The 18,220-nt window shown below is 43.7% G+C and overlaps 1 protein-coding gene across 2 annotated transcripts in view; it reads left to right on the forward strand.

Annotated features, from left to right (window-relative positions):
• The window catches only part of dnah5 (dynein, axonemal, heavy chain 5), a 390,322-nt gene that overhangs the window by 271,289 nt on the left and 100,813 nt on the right, over window positions 1–18,220 (forward strand). For both annotated transcript variants that reach the window (XM_039736932.1, XM_039736933.1), the window contains exons 48-56: window positions 52–174; window positions 978–1,191; window positions 1,356–1,579; window positions 6,218–6,416; window positions 7,574–7,746; window positions 9,142–9,272; window positions 11,380–11,533; window positions 12,729–12,996; window positions 16,985–17,216. In XM_039736932.1, coding sequence (XP_039592866.1) covers window positions 52–174; window positions 978–1,191; window positions 1,356–1,579; window positions 6,218–6,416; window positions 7,574–7,746; window positions 9,142–9,272; window positions 11,380–11,533; window positions 12,729–12,996; window positions 16,985–17,216 — 1,718 coding nt within the window. The remainder of the gene's footprint in view (window positions 1–51; window positions 175–977; window positions 1,192–1,355; window positions 1,580–6,217; window positions 6,417–7,573; window positions 7,747–9,141; window positions 9,273–11,379; window positions 11,534–12,728; window positions 12,997–16,984; window positions 17,217–18,220) is intronic.

Consider the following 18,220-nt stretch of genomic DNA (forward strand, 5'->3'; position numbering starts at 1 on the left):
TTACAAGCTTTATTTTGTTTTTTAAATATCTTGATCTTTGTGTTTCTCTAGCGGACCATTGAAAGCTATGTAGATAAGAGAATGGGCACGACCTATGGTCCACCAGCTGGAAAGAAGATGTCTGTATTTATTGATGATATAAACATGCCTGTCATCAATGAATGGGGAGATCAGGTATGAAGAGCCCCTAACGAAATGACCGTGACTGTTCAATGTCCCCTAGCTGTGACCATTGTGATCACATGTTCAGGTGATATTGATTTTTGTTTTGGGATCGCTGGGTAGAATTTGGAAATTGAGGTGAGACTGTGCATTAAATTAGAAAGGACAACTGATCGCGTAAACTTTTTTAAAGGGGCAGCTTTGAGACCTGGCACAGATGTACAGTACAAAGTTGTCCCCCACACCGCAGTCTTTTCATAAAAATTCTGCAAGGCTCTCTTTGTGTCTAGCTGTGGTTTTTTTGACAGGATTTCTCCTCTAGGAGGCCATTTTTACTTTTGGGGCTTACATGCCTTGGGACTCCTATATATAGGAACTTTTAAAGGTCCTACAATAAATGACCGATTTATTGGTTCTACTATTCAGTTTTCTTTTTTTTTTTTTTTTATTTATAAAGTGCCTTTTCGCAGACAGAGTCACAGTGCGCTGTTAACAGTCCAGTGGTCCTACTATAGAAATATACAAACAGTTGTACTTGAGCTGTGTGGGACCCAGAGATGGTATTTACAATGAAAGGATTTCTACATAAAACAAGGGCTGTAATTTGATTTTCAAAATGCTGTCTGCAACAGCATATCCGATGATGCTTTCATTTTATTTATTCACTTATGTATGTATTCATTTATTTTCTTCTTACTTTATTCATGGACTCCATCATTTCCTCATTTACAGTATATCCTTGTATTTCTCATCTTTTCCTACAAAAGACCTAACCCTCTTCATGACGATAAACATAATCCTTTGTCTTTGTCAAGGTGACCAATGAAATAGTACGACAACTCATGGAACAAAATGGGTTTTACAATCTGGAAAAACCAGGAGAGTTCACCAATATTGTGGATATTCAGTTTTTGGCGGCGATGATCCATCCGGGAGGAGGCCGCAATGATATCCCACAGAGGCTGAAGAGACAGTTCTCCATATTCAATTGTACTCTTCCCTCCAACTCCTCCATTGACAAGATCTTTGGTAAAATCTATTCATCTCTACAGAATATTCTTTTATGTCGCCTTAGGCGTCCTGTTTAATGAACTTTAGTATGATTGATCCAATTCTGCCTCCTGTTTAGTTCATTTGTTTCGTAAGTTCCCCATCTTTTAAATATGAAATGTTTATGTGTGATTCCATGGCAGGAGTGATTGGGACGGGACACTACTGTGCTCAGCGTGGATTTGTTGAAGACGTGAGGAGCGCTGTGGCTAAGCTGGTGCCTCTGACACGTCGGCTTTGGCAGATGACGAAAGTCAAAATGTTACCGACGCCCGCCAAATTCCACTACATTTTCAACTTGCGAGACCTCTCCAGGATCTGGCAGGGAATGCTGAATACAATTGCAGAAGTCATTAGCAATAGAAATGTAAGTATTAGTCAGAAGTGAGAATTGCCTGAGAACCCCTGACACGATATGATGCTTTAGACGCAATCTGTTTAAAAATATTATGTATTGTAATTCAGAATCATAGTGTAATGTGTTGTTCCCTTTATATTTGACCGAAGCTAAACTTGAAATTCTCAGGAATCAATTCCATCCATCCATCCATCCATCCATTACCCAACCAGCTATCTCCTAACACAGGATCATGGGGGTCTGCTGTAGCCAATCCCAGCCAGCACAGGGCACAAGGCAGGAAACAAACACTGGGCAGGGCACCAGCCCACCGTAGGGCACACACACACACACACACACCCACAGGACAATTTAGGATCGCCAATGCATCTGACCTGCATGTCTTTGGACTGTGGGAGGAAAACAACACAGACACGGGGAGAACATGCAAACTCCACGCAGGGAGGACCCAGGAAGCAAACCCGGGTCTCCTAACTGTGAGGCACCTTACTGTGTTGAGTAAGAAGAGGACGAAGTCTAGAAATGTTTCAGAGATGGAAGAAGGCAGTCCGAGAAACATTACTTATCTTCTTCTTCTTCTTTCGGCTGCTCCTGTTAGGAGTCACCACAGCAAATCACCGTGCTCCATATATTCCTGTCCTCTGTCACACCCATCACCTGCATGTCCTCTCTCCCCACATCCATAAACCTTCTCTTAGACCTTCCTCTTTTTCTCTTTCCTGGCAGCTCTATCCTTAGCACCCTTCTCTCATTATACCCCTCATCTCTCCTCTGCGCATGTCCAAACCAACACCATCTCGCCTCTCTGACTTTGTCTTCCAACCGTCCAACTTGAGCTGACCCTCTAATGTCCTCATTCCTATTCCTGTCCATCCTCGTCACGCCCAATGCAAATCTTAGCATCTTTACCTCTGCCACCTCCAGCTCTGTCTCCTGTGCCACCGTCTCCAGCCCATATAACATATCTGGTCTCACTACCGTCCTGTAGACCTGCCCTTTCACTCTTGCTGATACCCGTCTGTTGTTACACATGTCTCTTCTTTAAACTTAGCCTTTCTTGTCAAACCTCAGTTATTTCTATACTTAAAGATGCTTTACTTCGCCTTCAGGTCACCCTAAACGTACGGCACTGCACATTCAATACAGCACGTTGCGTTACATTCTATTGGGCACTTTAAGGCGCAGTTTAAAACTGTGGGCCCTCCATACCTTACACTCACGGCAAGGCAGGTCAGTAATTGAGACTAATCTGTAGTCAGAGAGACAAGAAATAGTTAGAATATACCAATTCAGTTCAGCTTTATAAGACCCTCCCATAGACTAGGCACTAATATATAGGCAGACATTTAATACTAGCTGTTTATGCATGTGCTTGGATTCTGGCACTTCAATCAATCAATCACATCAGTGGTGCATTAGTAGCTCTTTGCTTGGTGGTTTCGTTTTTGTTGACGTGCTCACCTCCATTGTCTGTCATCAGCTAATGAGTTTCTCTCTCCTCTGAGGTTTCATTTTGCCGATGTGCTCACCTTACTTGTGTGTTAGTAGCTAAGCGAGGTTCTCTTTCCTCGGCAGTTTCATTTTTGTTGATGTGCTCATCTCCATTGTCTATCAGCGGCTAATGAGTTTCTCTCTCCTCTAAAGTTTCATTTTGCCGATGTGCTCACATCCATTGTCTATCAGCAGCTAAGTGAGTTTCTCTCTCCTCTGAGGTTTCATTTTGCCGATGTGCTCACCTTACTTGTGTGTTAGTAGCTAAGCGAGTTTCTCTTTCCTCGGCAGTTTCATTTTTGATGATGTGCTCACCTCCATTGTCTATCAGCGGCTAAGTGAGTTTCTCTCACCTCAGTGGTTTCGTTTTGCCGATGTGCTCGCCCCCCTTGTCTATCAGCAACTAAGCGAGTTTCTCTTTCTTCTACGGTTTCATTTTGCCGATGTTCTCACCTCCATTGTCTGTCAGCAGCTAATGAGTTTCTCTCTCCTCTGAGGTTTCATTTTGCCGATGTGCTCACCTTACTTGTGTGTTAGTCGCTAAGCGAGTTTCTCTTTCTTCTGTGGTTTCATTTTTGCCGATGTGCTCACCTCCATTGTCTGTCAGCACCTAAGTGAGTTTTTCTCTCCTTGACGGTTTCATTTTGCCGATGTGCTCACCTTACTTGTGCATTAGCAGGTAAGCGAGTTTCTCTCTCCTCGGTGGTTTCGTTTTGCCAATGTGCTCACCTCTGTTGTCTGTCAGCAGCTAAGCGAGTTTCTTTTCCTCTGAGGTTTCATTTTTGTTGACGTGCTCACCTCTGTTGTCTATCAGTGGCTAAGCGAGTTTCTCTTTCCTCTGCAGTTTCACTTTTCTTTCAGCTTCATGCTGTAGCCTCTCACTTCCGGGCCGGACAGACAGACAGACACACACACACTTCCATGCGTAGAAGTTTATATATAAGATAACTTAAATAACTAACAAATGGCTCTTACAGTAAGATGGTCTTGAGTGTTAAGAAAGTCGCCTATTAAATAAAATGTATTATTATTATTATAATTAGTTGTGCTAGGACCTAATAAATCTCCAGTGGCGCCTGTTATTAACACCACAAAGTTGGTAAAGAAGGCACAGAAGAGATGATCCTCAGGAAGAGTAACGTCACTCAAAAACTGCTTCTGTCCTTCTATTGCCGCTCCATAGAGAGCATATTGGCTTACTACATCTGTGTGTGGTTTACTTGGCTGCACCGTATCAGAGAGGAAAGCACGCCGGGGGCTGTCAACATCCAGCCATCCAAATTATTGAATGCCCCCTCTCCACTCCCTGGAAGATCTTTACAGTTGCCGTTACCTTAAAACAGCCCAGAGCATACGTAAAGATCCATTCCATCCTGGTCACTCTCGGGCTGACGTTTTAGGACAACACAAAGCACAGTTAAAGAGAGTTTTTATTCAAAACTAGGCTAAATGCCGCTCTACATTGTGAAACCTTAAATTACGCAGTGACTGAATAGCAGCATAATGTGAAAGATGTCTTGTATGTGTAGCATGTTGTGTATTGTCTTGTACTTTTTATGACTCCTTTTTGCCTTGCACTGATAGTTTGGTATCCAGAGTCACTGTATATGTGTGCCGCTGCACCCACTGCACGACTAAACAGCTCAGGATCCCGGTTGGTAACCCCCCATGCAGACACGCAGTCCACTCCCACCCACCGGAAATGACCCTCCATCTGCCGCAGCCAGGTGTTATGTGGGCAACCCCTTGGCCTGGTCCAGCCACTCGGGTCCCCAACAATGAGGATCTTACGAGCCGGTTCATCCTCAGGGAAATGCGCCACATGGTCGTAGTGCTGTAACTGACGCTCCCTCACAATGCAGGGACTCCATGAGCAACACAAAGTCAAACCAGTGGTACCCAAGGATTTTCCAGAGAGACACACATGAAGGAGTCCAGTCTTCATCTCAGGTCACTGGATGTCGTCCATGTCTCACAACCATATAGCAACTTTAGAGTATTGTATATGTGCAACGATAATAAAGACTTGCGCTATTTGATATGCTATTTACTCAGGGTAGGCCAACAGTCATTGTTCTGGGGGCTCTGCTATTGAATATCATGTACGCCGGGACCACTTAAGAGTCACTAGTCAGCCTACTACACATATCTTTGGGGTGTGGGATGAAAACTGGAGAACTCATCCATGCATGTGGTTGGGCAAAATTCATTTTCCAACTTATTGGACTCTTTATTGCTTCAAGCTGTTATAACCACCAGGGGGCATAGCAGTGCTCCAAACCCACCCGACACGACTACTCAGCCCAGTCCTGGGTTCAAATATCAGGTGTTTATTTGACACAATATCTCCACAGAGTTCCAATATCTTCCTTTTCAGGCTGCACAACAAAGTAATCATTTTTACCTTCTCCTTCCACATCTGTGTCAACGTGCTCTCGGTGCATGCTCCCAGCCTGCCTCTCTCTCTCTGTCTCTTCCACGTCTCCAACACAATCTCATCCACCTCCTCCCAACTCTGAGCACTCATTCCAGGAAAACAGACCTGTGGGTAGTGCCAGTGCCATAACATTGCACACTGGAAACAATTAAAGGTCAGGCGAAAGCCCTCCAAAGGGGATATAGTGATCCCTGGCAGCTCCTCCTGGCAACACCCAAGAACCCTGAAAGCGTTGTGTCATGGTACTGCAATTCCCAGAATACCCTGCAGGTATGTATATGAATGTCCCACCAGACGTTTTGTACAGGTCTCCCTTCTGGGAAAGGCACCAGCACCCATCCTGGTTTGGATGCCAGTCCAGCCCTCTACTTCCTAGCAGGGATGGGACACCAGTCCATCACTGTCCTTCTATTACGGTCTATCTTCCCGCCAAGGAGCCAGCTCCCATCCTGGTGGTGATACCAGTCCATCCAGCATGGCACTTACACTCTCTACATCCAATTCAGGGCTCTGTTCATCTACAAAATACTTCATTAGACTGAGGTGTATTATTGGTGATTTCCTTTAAATTGGTTGCCACTCTTGTTTTCCATTTCAAGCTTAATGAACAGCAAACTGATGCACAGACGGTGGATGAGGACGGTAAAATAACATATAAGCAGCTTAAAATAAATGTGTAATAATAATAATAATAATAATATGTGTTGATCCTTTTCAAGGTGGTGCTCCAGCTTTGGAAGCACGAGTGTAAACGAGTCATAGCGGACCGCTTCACCACCTCGGAGGATGTGGCCTGGTTTGACCTAACTTTGGCCAAACTTGTGGAGGAAGATCTGGGACATGAAGTTAAAGCTGTCGTGGATTTCGGAACTGAAGCGCATTTTGTTGACTTTTTAAGAGATGCGCCGGAAGCCACAGGTTAGTATGCAGTACGTTGGCTATACCTGCTGCTCCACTTCTAAAGTCCTTGGTATGACATACAACATAATCTGCATTTTGGGGTTAAAATGTTCCTGTTGTGATCAGACATAGAGGGAACAAAACAAGCTTGGAACATGAATGCATAAATGAGTGGAACTAATGAGGTCAGGTCACCTGCAGAAATACCCAGAAGGCTCTGCACTTATGGGGGGTTTAGTCAGAGGACAGGAGTCGGGGGGAGAACCTTTGTTTCTTGGTGCAGAAAAAAAAATATCAGCAAAACCGAGGAACTGGCTACTGACCTTCAGCCCACCAAAGAGCCTCCATGTCCGGTCGCTTTTCAGAGAGTGGATGTAGAGGTGGTCCACTCCTACAAGTACTTGGGGTGGTCCACATCAATGGCAGGTTGGACAGGTCTCGGAACACAGAGGAGCAACATAAGAAAGGACAGAGCAGACTCTTCTTCCTTAGAAGTCTGTGCTCCTTTAATGTGGCAAATAACATCCTTCACATCTTCTACAACTCTTCTGATGGTCAGGGCAATTTTCTACACTGTGGTGTGCTGGGCTGGTAACATCACTTCAAGAGAGACCCACCAAATCAAAAAGCTAATTAAAAATGGCAGCCTCAGTTATGGGATGCATGCTGGACCCCCTGGAAATCATAGAGGGCGAGAGAATGAAAACAAAGCTGAGGGTCATTATGAACAACACTGCACATCCTCTCTCTGACACAACAACACTGGTTCTGAATTCTGATCATCGTTAACCCTCCCATATCACTGGTCTACAAAAAAATATTTCTTGTTTGCTACTGGGAACTTCAGAGCAGGAGGCGTTCTCTCTTGGAACAGTTTTAGCCATAGGCTTATTCCACTACAGTGTGCTAAGAAGTGCTTCTGGGGGTCTTGTATGCCCACTGCCATCAGGCAATTCAACTTCCATCAGTCCATATACACTTATTTATTAAATTATTTATTCATTTATCAATCGATTGATTGGCTGTATTATCTGTCCTGTGTGTCTCTTTTCATTTAATGTTTCTGCTGTTGTATACATCTGAATTTCTTCATTGGATTAATAACATTTATCTAATCTAAAATAATTTAGTTTAACCTAATCCAGTATTTCAACTAATTTTTTGCTTTCTTGTAGGAGAGGAGCCTGAAGACACCGACTTTGATATGCCGAAAATTTATGAGCCAGTCGAGTCTTTCGAAAGCCTTAAAAGCCGATTAAACATGTTTCTGTCTCAATACAATGAGAACATTCGTGGAGCTGGGATGGACATGGTCTTCTTCCGGGATGCCATGGTCCACTTAGTCAAGGTAATGAATATTATTTAGTGCCTTTCATGCCTATCTATCTATCTATCTATCTATCTATCTATCTATCTATCTATCTATCTATCTATCTATCTATCTATCTTGTGGAGGACTGCCGGCTTCCCATGCCGGTCCTCACCCCCAGGTCTAGGAGGAGCTCTCCTGACAGCAGGATCGTGCCCCGAGGTCCAGCAGGGCCTTATGGACTTTGTAGTGTTTATACACAGCCCTGCTGGATACCTTGGGGACCACCAGGAGTCGCTGTAGGAGGGCTTATGGGCTCTGTGATGCCGTATGACCCAGGAGTACGTCACGGTCACGTGACGGGAAGAAATGTCGTGCTCCCGGGTTGAAGTGGTGGATTGATTGCCCTGACCCGGAAGGAATAAGGAACTGTGGACTGCTGGGACAGAAACACCTCTGGGTCAGGGGCTATAAAAGGATGAAGGCTCAGTCCAGACACTGAGCTGAGCTGGGAGGTAGAGGAGCAAAGTGTCTGGGCGAGGAGGAGAGTTTATTGTTAGAGAGATTATTGTGTTTATTGTACTAATTTATGAGTAGTGTGGAGGGTGTTTGGTGCACTGTGAAAAAGGAAAATAAAAAGTCTGGGACATTTATCCGGTGTCTGGAGTTGTACCTGAGGGTTCAAGGGAGCACTAGCGCCCCCTACTGCCACAATCTATTATATAGTGCCTTTCATATCTATCTATCTATCTATCTATCTATCTATCTATCTATCTATCTATTATATAGTGCCTTTCATATCTATCTATCTATCTATCTATCTATTATATAGTGCCTTTCATATCTATCTATCTATCTATTTATCTATCTATCTATTATATAGTGCCTCTCATGCTATCTATCTATCTATAAAATAGTGCCTTTCATATCTATCTATCTATCTATCTATCTATCTATCTATCTATCTATCTATCTATCTATCTATCTATCTATTATATAGTGCCTTTCATATATATCTATCTATCTATCTATCTATTATATAGTGCCTTTCATATCTATCTATCTATCTATCTATCTATCTATCTGTTTAGAGATGAACTAGAGGACTTCTGAGTGTATTTAGAAAAATTTTAGAATATTTCAAAAAGGACAAATTCCAATCAACTTGTGTTACAAATTCATTTTCACGTGTCATTTCGCTCATCACTTGTCTTAACTATGGCGATGGTCTCTGTCTGGATGTTGATGAAAATTTAGAATGTGTTCCCAGTTGAATGTGCCAAACAGACGTTTCTGGGTATTGTGTGCCGTGAGGTGTTGTGTTCTTGTGCTGATTGTTGCCTTGCTATTGCAGCTAGACAAGCCCTCCTTCCTTATGGCCTGGTCTCATTGCCACATTCGAGTTCTTACTTGTCAGTCTCATTTATCTCCTAGATCTCACGAATCATTCGCACTCCCCGTGGAAACGCCCTGCTGGTTGGGGTTGGTGGATCTGGAAAGCAGAGCCTGACCAGACTGGCATCGTTCATCGCCGGCTACAAGACGTTCCAGATCACTTTAACAAGGTGTGTGGGAGATTTCAAGTTTGTTCTGTGACTTCATATAGATGTGATTTAGCGGTGTGTAGAAAACAGGTAATGACAATTAAAGAAGAAAGGAAACTTCTGCCTTGGCTGTCCCTGTTACTGTGATGCATTATTCTGATGTATTGCTGTTGGTATAAAGGAGCCCCCATCTCATTTCTTGACCCACTTCAGCTGAATGATTCATTTGCTAGAAGTCCCCAGTGTTGGTGTGCAGCGCTGTTTCTAATGGCACTCAGTTTTCCCTTCATTCCCTCCTCCTGTATGACCTCCAGCAGGTCCAGTTGGCATCCCATAACACCCACACACCAAGCACACACTAGGGACAATTTAGGATCGCCAGTGCACCTAACCTGCATTTCTTTGGACTGTGGGAGGAAACCCACGCAGACACAGGGAGAACATGAAAACTCCACTCAGGGAGGACCCGGGACACCTAACTCTGAAGCAGCAGCACTACCACTGCGCCACCGTGCCACCTGTATTATTGATAATATTCATAAATAATAACAATATGCAAAGTACAAGTGAAAACTGGGAAGTATACAACCTGATAAATGCTGATGTGGAGTTTCAGGCGGCACTCAGACTTGTCAGTTACTTAACCCTTAAACTACCACATAGTACGCACCCCCTGGACGCCAAATACTTTTTTGCTGCAGTTTTTAAGTAAACATCACAATTCACCAATAAAAAGTGAAATATTAATGGAACACATATTTTTTCTACGCAAAGAGCATCACAATTAATGCAACACGGATCATTTTACACCCTTGCTTGTTGCCCCTCTTCCAGCAGCACTTCTATGGCTCAGGAAGAGCTGCAGCGTTTTCCCGGCGGAGCCTCCCTGATCCCAACAGGGCTTTATCCAACTCCATCTGGGTCCCATGGATCCATGCGGGAGTCCGAGGCACCACTGCTACCCTGGGGGGCTGCCATCTAGCATTCCGGGAGTGGTGAATGCTCTGTCTGGCCACACTTGTTCCCCGGGTCCTTCCAAGGAAGAGGCGTCCTGGCCGGGCAAGGACCCCGGCCATTCACGACACCATCCATTACAGCATCTGCAAACTCCACTGCCCTTCAGTGTGATATAACAATATAAAGCAAAAACGTCCGAGGGGGTGAATACTTTTTAATGGCTCTGTAAATGAGTTTCAGACGGTAGGTTTCCAACACCATACACAGACTTTATGCAGTTCCTTTTTTGCCCACCAGATGGCAGAAGTGTATAAAATATATGCCTAGAGAAGAATTTCACTGTAAACTGTGGACTGAGAAAGAAAGCATGGAGACTCCTTGACTTTCGGTGCACTTTATTGTGTTGTAGATTTCATTGTAAATGGATACAGTTGCAGTTTTTTTAACATAAGTCTACGCTCCCATAATGACAAAGTGAAAACATGTTTTCGGAAAAGGTTTGCAGATTTATTAAAATTCAAAAACTGACATCTCTCATTCCTACAAGTATTCAGACCCTTTGCTATGGCACTCCACATTGTGCTTAGGGGTCTCCTGCTGGCTTTAATTCTCCTTCAGATCTTTCTAGAACTTGACTGGAGTCCGCCTGAGACAAACGTCATTTAGAAAGGCACACGTGTGTCCCTGTGTATAGAAGGTCCCACAATTCACACTGCATGTCAGGACCAAAAAACCAAACCATGAAGTCCTAAGAGCTCCAGGATCAAACTGTGGTGAGGCACAGATCAAGGCAAGGGGGGACAAAAACTATTTGTAAAGCTTGTGAGTGCGCCCAGGAGCCCAGCGGCCTCAAGAATTAGAAAAGGAGGGTTTGGAACCGGCAGGACTTTATGACTTTGTGAGAGTCGTGTGTACTGTAGCTTAGTGCACTGCAAATCTGAAGAGCTTTAAAATAACAGGAGGTGACATATTACTGTTTAGATGTTGAAGGACAGCCAGCAAGGGCAGCGGCCCCAGCCTGAAGTATTGAATAAGTTTCTGTGAAAGTATTACTTAAAGTTTTAAGAGAAGCCTGATGTAATGCAGTAGGCTTACCAAGGAATCCTTTTAGCTACGAGTTCATCATAACCTGCAGAGCTTCAGCACAAACGTGTTTATTCACATTGAACAGGTCTTATAATTCATCGAACCTAATGGAAGACTTGAAAGCGCTCTACAGGATGGCAGGACAACAAGGCAGCGGCATCAGCTTCATCTTCACTGACAATGAAATCAAAGACGAGTCCTTCCTGGAGTACATGAATAATGTGCTGTCATCAGGGGAGGTGAGCAACGAACAACAGAAAAACCTTCTTGTCGAAAAGCCAGGCAGGCGAAAGTGTGGTGGCAGTCAGAAAGAACGAGAAATGTAAAATAGAGCAGCGTGTTAGGGAAGGAAGAAGGGAAAAAAGAACAAAGAAAAAACAATTTGTCACCGTGCCTTCTGGGAAGGTTCTGTGTTTGTCTTCCATTAGAAAGAACACCTTTTATATAGTGCCTTTCATATCTATCTATCTATCTATCTATCTATCTATCTATCTATCTATCTATCTATCTATCTATCTATCTATCTATCTATCTATCTATCTATCTCTCATATAGTGCCTTTCATATCTATCTATCTATCTATCTATCTATCTATCTATCTATCTATCTATCTATCTATCTATCTATCTATCTATCTATCTATCATATAGTGCCTTTCATATCTATCTATCTATCTATCTATCTATCTATCTATCTATCTATCTATCTATCTATCTATCTATCATATAGTGCCTTTCATATCTATCTATCTATCTATCTATCTATCTATCTATCTATCTATCTATCTATCTATCTATCTATCTATCTATCTATTATATAGTACCTTTCCTATCTATCTATCTATCTATCTATCTATCTATCTATCTATCTATCTATCTATCTATCTATCTATCTATCTATCTATCTATTATATAGTACCTTTCCTATCTATCTATCTATCTATCTATCTATCTATCTATCTATCTATCTATCTATTATATAGTACCTTTCCTATCTATCTATCTATCTATCTATCTATCTATCTATCTATCTATCTATCGCTCAGGCAGGCTAAGTGACTTGCTCGGGGTCACCCACTGAGTCCACACCAGACGTTGTACCTTCAGCCTTGTGGTGGGTGGCCATGCCAGGCCGTTCTGCCGCAGTGACCCCTGAGTTAAGCTTACACCACCTAACAGGCGAGAGTTTTCTCGTCATTGTCTGGCATGAGGGGCACTGCCACTGAGCACTGTATACTTTAGTATTTATCATGTCAAGCCAAATGTGTAGTCAGGACCCCAGTAGAGTGCACATGGGGTCTGTGACTGTGGGCAGTGCCTGCTGTAATACACTGAGATTTCTTTAATCCCACAACTGGTTGGGACTTTCTTAAATTCTATACTAAAATGCTAAATGTTCCAGTGTTATTATATATATATTTATTTTTTGTTTTAGGTTTCAAACCTTTTTGCACGAGATGAAATCGATGAGATCACCAGCGATCTGGTCCCGGTCATGAAGAAGGAGTTTCCGCGGCGCCCTCCGACCAACGAGAACCTGTACGACTATTTCATGACTCGGGTCAGGCAGAACCTGCATGTGGTGCTCTGCTTTTCGCCGGTCGGTGAGAAGTTTCGTAACAGGGCCCTGAAATTTCCGGCTTTGATTTCCGGCTGTACTATGGACTGGTTCAGCCGCTGGCCTAAGGATGCCTTGAATGCTGGTAAGCTACTCGATAGCAGAAGATTATCTATTCTTATAATTATTATTATCGATTATCTTTTCAGATCCAAGGTGACTTATTTGATCAGAACAGAATACATTTAATTCAGTGTATTTTTTTTCTTTGTGAAATGAAGCCAACTCTTTTCTAGATGAGTTCACTTAGTGGAGGGTCCAGCACCTTAACCACTAGGCTGCACTGCCTGCCAAAGAATAAAAAAATAATAATAAAAGACCCCCAAAATGTATTCCAGGTTCACAACTATTCTGCTCGTATTTACAGGTCTGTTTTTAAAAAATAGAGCTTAGGATCACACCTGAAATTAAAGAAGGTGACTGCACGAAAATAAGGTAGTGTGATAAAAATGACTCGGGTACATCAAAAAGGTTGGGGGGGGTAGCCACTCATATATTATGCCCTGGCAGCAAAAGGTTAATTTTTATGAGTTGTGTTCAGGTTGAAAACAGGACTAATTCAGGTTGGATAAAATGGCGGCTTTAAAGGCCATGACAGGAAGTGACATCATCAAAGGTGCCGTGACAGGAAGTGATGTCACCAAGAGCGTCATGACAGGAAGTGATGTCATCAAAGGCGCCATGACAGGAAGTGATGTCATCAGGAGTGTTGTGATAGGAAGTGATATCATCAAAGGCACAGTGACAGGAAGTGACGTCGTCAAGAGCGCCGTGATAGGAAGTGACATCATCAAAGGCGCCAGTACCATTAGTGACATCATCAAAGGCACCGTAACAGGAAGTGTTGTCATCAAGGGTGTCATGACAGGAAGTGATGTCATCAAGGGCGCCGACACCTGGTGGGATTTCCCGAGAATGGTCTGCAGAGGATGGAGACAGAGAGTTAGAGGAGCTTGCCACCCCCTGGTCTGGCACGGTATTACTGTTATTTAAGTTGCCTTCCATGTGCACGTGTGTGACAATAGTCACAAAAGTGATGTTTCAAAAGTTCAATTATGAGACAACAATTGTTAACATTCCAGCTACAGAAACTCAGAACTCCATTTGTGAACCACTAGGGGGCACTGCAGCCCCCCAAACCCCAGGCACAACAGCACAAGCGCAGTTCTCAGATGCCAGTGAAGAGATTTTTTGTCCCAGATATCTTCAGACACTCCACAGCTCCAGCAATGTGACTCTCCCCTTCTGCCTCCTGAGTCGGACCCCCTGCATGAAGCGGAGCAGCTTCCTATTTACCGGAGCCGGGAGTAGCTCTGGTGCTATCACAGTAAGCACCACCGGCTCAGGCGGGACCGCCCCACGATGCCTTCAGCAGCTCCATTAAGTACAGGGGTCTCCAACTCCGGTCCTGGAGGGCTGCAGTGGCTGCAGGTTTTCATTCTACCCCTTTTCTTAATTAGTGGCCTGTTTTTGCTGCTAATGAATTCATTTTAATTGACTTGCTATTTGAGATTTAGACCCCTCAATGACTTCTTTTATTCCACAACTACAAGCCAAACAATAATGAAGTACAAAACAACATTTTTGAAAGTAAAGAAAGGTGAAGGACCCAGTAATGTTGATTGGCTCAGGTCCACAAAACATTTTGTTGGTGGCAGAATGAGGGCACCAACAAGCCATGGTATGGAGTAACGAGTTAAATTAACAACAAGAATCACCTTCTGATTATGAAACTGGCTGGAGTTTGAGGCCCCCAACCTGACTGGCCATCCGTTGGCTCACCTCGCATCTCGTCTTAATTTGGTGCCGTTTATGGAAAAGAAACAATTGAGAGGATTGTTAAATAACTAAGGTGATTAAAATGAAGAGAAAAGAAGTCAATTAACAGCAGAAGTTGGTTACTGATTAAGAAAGTGGCAGGAAGGAAATCCTGCAGCTGCTGTGGCCCACCAGAGTTGGAGTTGGACCTTAATGACACTTGAGGACCCCAAAAAGGCTCCCCTTTAAAACTACAACTCCCATGCAGCCTTGCGGCTGGCTGTCTAAACGGGATGCACACCAGAAGGATGTCACACATGGAGAAGCACGTGGCCATGGGTAGCAGTCAAAGCAGAAAAGTTACCACTCACTAACGGGGTCAGGCTGCCCGTCCACCCACCAATTAAAAAAATGGCCTACTGGCCCAGTAAGGCACCATCCATTCTGGCTGGGAATCTATCCAACTCATGTCATCTATTACAACATGCTGTGGATTGAGATAGTATTGAGACCCGGCCCTTTTCTAATCACAAAACGGCTTCACTATCATTCTGTCTGTCACACTTGATGCTCCGTACCTCACGTCTGGATGCTGCCTCATGCCCTGAATCTCGTTTCTCACCACAAAACCTTCCCCTGCTGCTCTGCCGTACACATCCATGTGAACCGTTTCTTGCACTACTGGAGTACTTGTGACACCTCCTTCCAATGCTCAAAGTAAATGGCACACCATTCACCACACTACTCACTTATCTCACAGACAACACCACCGCCATAGCGCAGTTTACCATATGCCTTGGTACTGTGACCATTAGGGGTCATAGCAGCAAGAGTGGCATTTGGGGGTGGCAAGTGGGGTGACTTCCCCAGGTCCCGCACCTAAGTGGGCCCCGCTTTTCGAGTTGATTTGTCAAGTTATATTCTCCAGTATAAATATATTTCAGATGTTTCTATGAGGAACCCTTTTCAAATCCCTCTTCAAGGTCAAATTCTATACATATATATACGTCTTTGAAAACATTTCATCACCTGAAAAAGGTCGCCAGTATAATCCCTTCCTAAAATGGGTCAAGCCCATTAGTCATTGGGTTGGTTTCTCCTATCTCTAGAAAAAGACATTGCAGATCCCGATTAGACTACAAAGATCAAGTCATCAACGACTTTTCCAATCGGAAGGCAAGAAAAGTGGATTTTCTTCTCTGAAACTGCAAACCGGGAAGAGATTTCATGACAATGTCTCTACGTTAATTTCACACTTCCTGTCGAAACACCGAAACTCACATTTTATTTGTAGGCCATAAACATATCCGAATACGAATGCACGAAAACATGATAACTGGCTGACATGACATCAACGTGAGTTATGACTCTGACATCCTGCATATGGATGGATGGACTTTTTTAATAGATTATATGGTTATAATTAGATAAAGTCGGCGTGTTATCTTGCAAAAATTTAGCTGAATACTGTAATGAGAAAATCCAGTGTATGTTAACATTTATTTTTATTAAATTCACGCGCCAGTTTATACAGTCCACACATACCGGTAACAGCGTTTGACGTAACCAGGCCCGCGTAGGGTAATGGTCAGCCCTAGAAACTAAGGCCACCTCTGCATAGCAACCCCTAAACACAACTACACAACACAGCTCTGGGTTTCAGCAGAACATCATTTTTTATTTTCCAGTTACCTCCAAATCCTATCCACAATAGTACAATAAAATATCTGCATATCTCGTTCCACACCTCCCACGTAGTCTCATCCACTCTCCTCCCAACTCTGACCACCCATACAGGAAACTCGGCTTCTTTTGTGCTGGACCCAGCAGTTCTTCCAGTGCCGCCACATCGCCGCCAGGGAGAGCGTCCAGGTCAGAAGGAAGTTCTTAAAAGTGGGGACGGTCTGTTCCTGCAGCTTCCCCCCCAGAGGCACCCGTGGAACATAACAGGGTTGTCTCACGGGGCTGCAATTCCCAGCCTGTCCTGCAGGTATCCATGAAGGCACTGTAGCCCCAGAAAGACTGCCACATGTTGTATCGGGGGAGCAAATAGTCTGTGCGATTAGTCTTCCCCCTGTCCTTCCATTAAACTGACCACCCGGTTGAGTAAGAAATCTTGAACCATCCTCAGCCCATGCCTGGTGTCCATGACAGTACACAACTGAAGATGTGTCCCAAACCGAGAAACTTCCTAAAATAAATGAACCCCACTCTGCGCTCAAGGCAGTGGTGAGACCTTAGTGTTTGTAACGCTTAGTCCTTAAAGTGCTGAGCCCCCCCACAGCAAACATACTGCATTTGTGTTTCCTCCTTAGTGTCAGAACATTTCCTGTCCAACTACAACATCGATTGTGGGCCTGATGTCAAAGCAGAGGTAGTTCAGTGTATGGGCTCCTTTCAGGACGGAGTGGCTGAGAAATGCGTGGACTACTTCCAGAGATACCGACGATCAACACACGTCACTCCCAAATCCTACCTGTCCTTCATCCAAGGATACAAGACCATTTATAAAGAGAAGCATGCAGAGGTGCAAACTTTAGCTGACAGGTAAGACTTTTTCAACAAATACTCTATATGTATATGTATCCGGCGGTCTTGGTGACGGTTGAGTACAAGCACACGGGTAATCGTATTCTGGGGGAGAGGACTTCAGAAATCTGGTTTGGAATTTGGAAGAACGGCAGAACAGAGGGCTGAAGGTGAGAGTGAGAGTGGTGTAGGGAGAACGAAGGGTCCTGGCAGGGTTGGCATGTTGTATTGTGTGTATGTGTACTGTATATCGTGAACCAAGTGGGCATCACAGTGCTGTAGCCTCCTTAGCAGAAAAGGTTGGGATGGTGTACTGATAGAGCATTGCTATAAAATGAGCCAAAAATGTTGAATTTTTTCCCAACAACAAAAAATGTTATTATGTGTAACAGTAAACAGTAAACAATGACCAAACACTGAAAAATGTATTTCCTGAACCTCCCCTGCTGGCATACAGCCAACCACCAAACCTGCAGCAACTAATTGTCCAAAGCTCCCTAAGTGAATCAACAGAAAATGGCACATCTGCCTGCTTACAGAAAAGATGTGTGCCCACATTTATAATACAGACCGTATTGTTATACCACACTGCCGACTAGAACATTGCATAAAGGGATAGTTTTCCAGCAGATCATCTAATGTGGTCTACCTAATTCTCTGCATGAAATGTCCTGACACTGCACTCTATGTGGGAGAAACTGGACAAACACTCTGCAAGAGAATGAATTTCCACAGGTTCCACATTAAATGTAGCAACGCAGATGTTCCTGTAGCGGCCCACTTCAACAGCTATGGACGCTGTGAGAGGGACTTTAAAGTTACAGTGCTTATGGGCAACTTCAGAACACAGCAAGAGAGAAAAGAATGGGAAGTTAAACTCATGCTAAAATTTAATACATTACAACATGGTGTAAATAGAGACATGGGTCTTATGGCCAGATATGAGGATTGTTTGCTTCTCACAGACTGACACAGACAACATGTCTACAGATCCACATTGTATTGAAAAACTCAGAAACTTC

Source organism: Polypterus senegalus, chromosome 15 (genome assembly GCF_016835505.1).
Source record: "Polypterus senegalus isolate Bchr_013 chromosome 15, ASM1683550v1, whole genome shotgun sequence".
In the NCBI taxonomy this organism is placed as follows: domain Eukaryota; kingdom Metazoa; phylum Chordata; class Cladistia; order Polypteriformes; family Polypteridae; genus Polypterus; species Polypterus senegalus.